Genomic DNA, 7,218 nt, shown 5'->3' on the forward strand with positions numbered 1-7,218 from the left:
CGGCGGCATCGGCGCGGGCGGCCCCGCGCCGTTCGCGGGGGCCGCGGAGGAGGAGGAAAATGCTACGGCCAGGGACGCAATGTGGGCCTTTTTGTCAGAGTGCAGGGCCGAGTGCCTGCAGGATGACCTGGCCAGGGAGGGCCTGACAGCGCCTGATGACGTCGCTAATGTGCTGGACGAGGATGGCTGGGGCGAGTTCTGGTCGAAGCTGCAGGGGGGGCAGATCAAGAAGAAGGCCGCGTTCCGCAGGCTCAGGGGCCACCTGGGCCTGCCGCCGCTGCCAGCAAATTCCCCCAGCCTGCCGCCGGGCGGCACGGGCGGCGCGGGCGGCGAGGGCGGCGCGGGCGGCCCGGGCGCCAATGCGGCGCCGCGCTAAGGCCCCTCAGCCTCGGTTTTGCACCCACGTCTCAGGAAGCAGAGCCCGCTGCTTATTGGGTCTCTGTCGTGATGCTCCTCATGCGTTTTGTGTGTTGACTGTGCACGCGCGACATCAAGGGACGCTGGGCGGCGCCTGCTGCACCTTCAATAACTGCCAAATCCTTCAACGGGCCCCTCGCTTGTTGGCGCCTGTTCGATCCATGTAGTACCTGCTGCGCGAATTTTGCTTGTGTTTCTGCCCATACACCTGCCACAGCTTTGTCCTCTCTTGCGTGAGCGCTCGCTTCTTCTTGGCAGGCTAGGCTGCTCGCTTCGCTGTCGTGGCTCCTTCCAGCGTGATCCAGCAGGCGCCGCCCCAGCAGTGTGGCGTGCGCTTAGCTGCTCGTTTCGCTCTGGCTGTTTCACATCGTGGCCCAGACACAACCTTGGGACCTGCACCGTGGCGCCCCTGCTGCTGCTCGCTGCGTCCCAGCGTCGCGCCGCCGCTCGTCGCTGAGGCCACGACTCCACTGCCGTGTCCCCTGTGTGTCCCCCATCACTGCAAATGATCCCGCGTCCAGCGGCCTCCTTTCGTGCGCAACACCCCTAGTGTTATCACCGATGCGCTGCCTGCTGCGCCGCACGTCCCACCCATCGTGTGGGGCCATGTAACTGGACCACCCCGACTGCCTCACACCTGCTCATGACTGGTATGAGCTCTGGTGATAGGTGGGCGCTCAGGGGCTGCGAAACAATAATTGGTTACTCAGGGCGCAGACAATGGACGCCGAAAGACGGGGGAGGGGGGGCGGAACAGGGGCCAACGGCGGGGCCGCGCGCGCCCTGAAGGGGGCGCGCGGGCGCGAGGGGCCAACGGGGGAGGCAACCGGGGCTGGGAGCTTCGGGCTCTGCGTTTTCTCGGCCGTGCACGTGCAGCACGGGCGTGGTGCGTGTGGGTGCAGCTCTCAATCTGAAAGGTGCGGCGCGAACACTCTCAAAAGGCGCGCGGCGGTCGGCTGGCCGGCCGCGCAGCGCCCGCGCGGGCGGGGCGCGAGCCGGCAGAGCAGGCGCTGTCGCGACGAAAAAACTTGAATAGGAGAGACGGATGCCAAGGGACTTGAGATACGGTTTGCAGCCGGCTGGGAGGACTCGTGTGCACATGCCCCCAGGCGGGCCCGCCTGGCAGGCTGATGGCCGGGTGCTTTGCAACACCCCTGCCTGCCCAGCGCCAGCGCCAGGCGCCATGCAAAGGGGCCCCCTCCCAACGCAGTGTGCGTGCAATACAAGAGCAGCCCCCGGGCGTGCGCGCCGCCGCGCCGCCGCGCCGCCGCGCCGCCGCGCCGCCGTCGGTCGCGTAGACTAGTCCAGGGCCGTCATGTGGTAGATCGCCGAGTACAGCACGGACTGGCCGGTGGTGACCTCCAGCAGCAGTATCACGATGATGGCCACCATGGCCAGGCGGCCGTTCCAGGTCTCGGCGCTCTTGGTGAAGCCCCACTCCCAGGGGCCGACGGGGGCGGGCAGCGCGCGGCGCTCACGGTCGTATGCGCCCAGCAGCGCCTCCAGGTCTGCAGTGTGTGTGAGTGTGTGAGAGAGTGTATAAGTGTAAGAGAGTGAGAGAGTGTGTGTGTGTGCGCGCGCGCGTGTGTGTGGTTGTGTGTGTGTGTGTGTGTGTGTGTGTGTGTGTGTGCGCGCGCGCGTGTGTGTGCAGCGATGGTGGTTCAGAGGGTGGTGGTTCAGGGGGTGGGTGGGGTGGACGTGGGGTTGATGCGTGTCGGGGTAAAGCGTGCGCGCCACCCCCAACTGCAGGGGAGCAGGCAGCGGAATTGAGAGGGTGTCGCAGCGCATGTCACACCCTGCCGTCATCAGCGGCGCAACTGCGCACGGGCTACGACGGGCGGCGCGCACGTCGCTTGCCTGCAAACACGCCCCGTGCCGCCGCTGCTCACAGCTGCGACATGCCCTGCGCACCTCCGATGGGCACGCTCGCGTCCGTCGTGGCGCCCGCGCCGCCGCTGCCTATGGTGGCGCTGCTGCGGCCGCCAAAGTTCGACACATAGGGCAGCGCCTCAATCACCGCGTCCGCCAGGTCATCGATGAAGGTCGCGTCCGTGTTGAGCGCGGGGACGCGCCGCCAGTGGCGCACGCCGCTCTCCTGCGGGGGCGCGGCGCGCCGAGCCGGGCGCATGCGGGTCGGCGGGCTGGCGCGTGCGGGCGAGCGATCTGGCTGGCATTAAACTGGCTGGCTGCCACTGCAGACTGATGTCCAGGCGCAACATCAATACGAGGCGACTGAAGACCGAGATTCCTCCAAACCCGCCAGCTCCTCGTACATCCCAGACCCCACCAGATCACCCCCCAGCTGTCGGCGCCCGCGGTTCGAATTTGAATTCGGCCCCTCACCTCCGCCAGCTCCCTGTACTCCATGTCGATCTCCTCCAGCGTCTCGATGTGCTCGCTGACGAATGAGATGGGCACCGCCAGCAGCGACTTGCAGCCGCCCTTGCCCAGCTCGCTGTTACATGAGGGACGGAATTTTAGAGGGGGGGGGGACGAGGGAATGAGTGTGGTGGGGGTTTCAAGGTTAGGGGTGCAGTGGGGTGCGAGGGGAAAATGATCGAGAGGGGATATGTGAAGCTGCAGCCGGCGATTGCGGCCCGCGTAGTATGCTGCTGCACAGCAGCCAGCAGAAAGCTCTGCCTTAAGACCGGCCGGCTGCGCCCGGACCGACCCAGCCTCAACTTTCGCTTGCGGTCACCAGAACCGCAGCCAACGCCCCTCCTGCCAATGACAGTGCTGCCATAAAACTTGCCGCCCAGGCACCTTATAACCACTCGGCGTTTCTGAGAACCACACCCAGGAACTCACATGTGCACACAAACACTCAAACACACACACACACACACACACACACACACACACACACACACACACACATGCACAACATTACAAGCACACGTGGGTGCGTACACACGCACACACACAAACTCACGCACACACACACACACACACACAGCACGCTGCCCCTCACCGTATGCTGTCGTCAGTGTAGGGCTTGAGCCACTCTACCGGGCCCACCCTGCTCTGGTACGCCAGCGTGTGCGGGTTGCCCCGCCCCCTCCGCGCCAGCTCCCCCATGATCAGCGCCACACACTCCTCCTGCGGTCAACAACAGCGTCGACACAGCATTCAGTGCCCGTTTGTGGGGGTTGCAGGGACGGGCTGGAGGACTCAGAGCGGGTCTAGGGCGACGGCTGTGGGCGCCACCTAGGCCGCGCAGTGCTTGCCGCCTCGTGGGGACCGCTGCAGCATCATCCGAAAAGAGTCGAATGACGAAGCCGCCGCAGTATGTTTTGGTCGCAGCAACAGAGCATGCACAGCGCGAGCAGTGCCGTACCATCTCCTCTTTGTAGGGGTCCCCCGCCTCAATCACGTACGACTTGGGCACGCCGTGGGCGCTGAAGAATATGCGCGCCTGTGGGTTGAATGGGCACGGGGACGCGGACGGCGTGGCGCGGCTTCAGCGCTCAAGTGATGCATAGGCGCGGCCTGCCGGCGCAGCTGCCATGCGGCTGCATTCCCCACTGCAGCCGCTCCCCCCGCGCCATGAACCGGGCGCCGCCAAGAGAATGGCGCTCGGTCGCCATTGACGCACCCCCTTACTGCGGCAGGAGTGCCAGGGCAAGGAAGCTGCCCAGCCCCCTCTTGGAAGCCCCCAAGAGAAAGACGCGGCCCTGCCCCTAGCGGCGCTGCCACGCACCACAATCGCATGCTCTACAGTGACATGCACCACCCCTGATGGCGCCGCCGCGCGCGCCGCAATCACATGCGCCACAACAGCATGCGCCACAATCACATGCACCACAATGCCATGCACAGCGCACCTCCTCGGGGTCTGGGAACTGGTCCAGCTCCTCCTGGATGAGGTCAGCCATGGCCCGTACGTACCCGGGACGCTGGTACCTGCGGCGTGGTGAGCCACAGCAAGGCTTGAGTGCGCACCGCCGAGCTCACAGAATGCACCTTGTGCACAAGGCCGCAGCGCCCAGCCCGCAAAGGGCGTCGCTGTGGCGTACACTTTGCCCGGGGGGCCGGTTTCCTACTGGGGTTTCCCTGGCAGTTAGGCAGGCGGCGCGCCCGGCAAAGGGGGCTGGGCCACGCACCAAGAGGGGATGACTGTGTGCTGCAGGCTCTCAAAGGCCGGGTCGCCCTTGAACAGCGCCTCAATCAGGCGCAGGCTGCTGCCAGACGTCGAGATCGAGAATTGGGGGTACAGCGGCAGGATGACCTGGCAGACACGGGAGTTGGATTGTGCAAGGGGGATTGAGTGAGCGACATGGGGCAAATCAGCCCCACCGATGCAAATGACGCACCACAGCTCGCAGTGTCAACCCCCAGCGCCTGCACGGACGCCCCAATCGAAGGCGCCGTCGCCGCCACCAGCCGCGCCTTTCCCGCCCCACCCGCCCCAGCTTCTCACCAGCTTCCCGACGCCGTCCTCAACAACCTGCTTCAGGGCCTCCTCCGTGTAGGGGTGCCAGTAGCGCATGGCAACATACACCTGCGTGCATGCCCCAAGAGCGTGCGCATCATTCAAACTACGCAGTGACAAATTCTGTCGACGAGCGGCGTCGCACCGGGACAGCGAGGCGCGCTCCCAACCGCCAGTTCAACGACAACGACAACAACCCGCCAGGCCCGGACCTGGACCCCGCAGCCCGAGCCGCCGCCGCCATGCCAAGGCCCCAGGGCGCACCTCCGCATCCAGTATGCCCTTCTTGCGCAGCGCCTTGCGAATCGCGACCGCCTGGTCGTCAGTAATCTTCCTCAGCGGGCTGCCGCCGCCGATCGCCTCGTAGCCCTCTGCGCTCTTGGGGGCGCGCAGGCTGGCGATGACCGAGGCGAGGACGGGCTGCAGGAAGCGGACGGCGCTGGGCAGGCGGATGATGTCGGGGTCGGCGAAGAGGTTGTATAGGAACGGCTGGACGTCCTCGAGCTTCTCAGGGCCTCCGAGGTTGAGCAGCAGCACACCGACCTGGCGGGGTGGGGGGGGGGGTGGAGGTCGGGGATGGCAGGTGGCGGTGCGGCGGCGTGGGGATGGCGGGTGCGCGCGGAGGAGGGCGTCGCACGGGGGAGGGGGCGCACGGCGTGGGTGGCGCGGCCAGGGGTTTTGCGGGGCGGGCGCGGGCGGCGCACCTTGCCAGACTGCGGCGGCCGCGGCGCGACGTCCAGCTGCCCCGTGCCGCTGTCGCTGCTGCTGACGGGCATCTGCGGCGGGCTGCGGCTCATGCCCGTTGAGAGCGCGCTGCATACGAGCGGGCCGCGGGCGCCGGGGTGGCGCGGCGCGTGGTGCGCGGGCGCCGCTGCGTGGCCTGCAACACTCCAGGGCTCCGGCGCCGCCGCCCTCGTCACACGCCGCCTCCTGCAGAGTTGAATGCGAACAAATTATGAGCTTTTCGGCTTACCAGGCGGTGGCCTGGACCGCGTACAGTCGCTCGAGCAGGGCGCGCCCACCCACCGGGCATGCAGAACTGGCTCGCAGCGCGGGCTGCAGCTGGGCGCCTCGCCATGCCGGGAGCTGGCGTGATTAAAGCCGTTGGCAATGCGGCTGCTGCCCTGAGCTAACATAGCTGCAATGTGTGTGCCCTCACTGCTCTGAGCCACATGCGGCAGGTCTTGGCAGTCAAGCAACACAAGTAGGTTGCTGACGAGAATTTCACAAAAATTATTGGTATTGGTGCGCCAGGCAAGCGCAGGTGGCCGAACGAGGAGGGTAAGGGGTGAAAGCGAGAAGCTGGACACACACCAGGCCGGTGAAATCGTACAAACCACCGGGCTGTCTGCACCAAGCTGTATGGTCACGGTTTGTTGATTGCGTCCTCATGTAAATAGCCTGATTATACCGGGTTTTCAACGCTTGGGGCTGTCACCTGATCTGATCAGCTTGCATCCAGTCTTTCTCTGACACTAAAATCATCTGAGTTGACAGCCAATTGTTCCATCTTGACGTCGGCACCTATCTGGGTACATTCAAGGTCTGCAGCTATGTCCACACGCCACCTCCGCAAGCTGCAGCAGCGGCTGCCAGACGCGCCCGCCGCCAAGGACGGCGGCGGCAGCGATGAGGAGGAGAGCGAGGAGGACTCGCCCCCTGCCAAGGCGCCCTTCAATCCGTTTGATCTGCTCACGGACGAGGAGGTCAGAGCGTCACACGCATCCGCATGCTTGTGCTCATGTGCAAGTCATCCATCAGGGCTGGCTCACTGCCCTGGTGCAGCCTTGCCTAGTGCATCAAATTGTGTAGCACAGCCAGCTCCCATGCCTGTGCAATTGAGTACCAGTAACCGCTGCGTGTGCAGTTGTTGTGTGTATAAGCGATTAATTGGGTGCGTGTGGGGAAGGGTACGAAACAGTGTGTGTAGGGGTTGCCGAAACAGGGATTGTTTTTAATGTGAGGATGTGTGCATGTGTGTGTGTGTGTGTGTGTGTGTGCGCGCACGTGTGTGTATGTGTGTATGTGTTATGTGTGTGTGACTTCAACGCTTACAGCCACGCCTCACCACTGGCTTTGCGGCCAACGGCTCGCGCCGCAGGACGCAGAGGAGGGGCCAAGCTCGGGGGCCTCTGAGGAGGGCAGCGGCGACGAGGCGGCCCAGCAGCAGCAGCAGCAGCAGCAGCAGCAGCAGCAGCAGCAGCAGTTGGCCAAGCAGCAGCAGCAGCCGACATTAACAGGGCCCGCTGCCAACGCCGGCGGCGGCGGCAAGAAGAAAGGCAAGGGCAAGAAGAAGGCCGCTGGGCCCGCGGCCGCCCCGGCCGCGCCGGCGGCGGCGCCGCCGCCCTCAGAGGCGACCGGGCGCGCCC

At 65.5% G+C, this 7,218-nt stretch overlaps 3 protein-coding genes across 3 annotated transcripts; 2 read left to right on the top strand and 1 right to left on the bottom strand.

Moving 5' to 3' along the window:
- Positions 1-79: 79 nt before the first annotated feature.
- On the top strand, positions 80-376 carry MNEG_12155 (hypothetical protein; the record flags this gene model as incomplete). The annotated part of the gene is made up of 1 exon (XM_014039371.1): positions 80-376. The coding sequence occupies one exon, from the start codon at positions 80-82 to the stop codon at positions 374-376; it is 297 nt and encodes a 98-aa protein (XP_013894825.1).
- Positions 377-1,716: 1,340 nt separating this feature from the next.
- MNEG_12156 (ferrochelatase) lies at positions 1,717-5,646 on the bottom strand (the record flags this gene model as incomplete). Its single annotated transcript, XM_014039372.1, has 10 exons — positions 1,717-1,925; positions 2,329-2,512; positions 2,761-2,872; positions 3,389-3,516; positions 3,755-3,832; positions 4,242-4,320; positions 4,521-4,645; positions 4,838-4,918; positions 5,114-5,392; positions 5,554-5,646. 10 exons carry the CDS (start codon positions 5,644-5,646, stop codon positions 1,717-1,719), a joined length of 1,368 nt encoding a protein of 455 aa, XP_013894826.1.
- Positions 5,647-6,402: 756 nt separating this feature from the next.
- MNEG_12157 (hypothetical protein) lies at positions 6,403-6,555 on the top strand (the record flags this gene model as incomplete). The annotated part of the gene is made up of 1 exon (XM_014039373.1): positions 6,403-6,555. A coding segment is annotated over one exon (153 nt), but the record flags the coding sequence as incomplete, so codon positions are not given.
- Positions 6,556-7,218: the final 663 nt, after the last annotated feature.

This window comes from Monoraphidium neglectum (genome assembly GCF_000611645.1).
Source record: "Monoraphidium neglectum strain SAG 48.87 unplaced genomic scaffold scaffold03096, whole genome shotgun sequence".
Classification (NCBI taxonomy): domain Eukaryota; kingdom Viridiplantae; phylum Chlorophyta; class Chlorophyceae; order Sphaeropleales; family Selenastraceae; genus Monoraphidium; species Monoraphidium neglectum.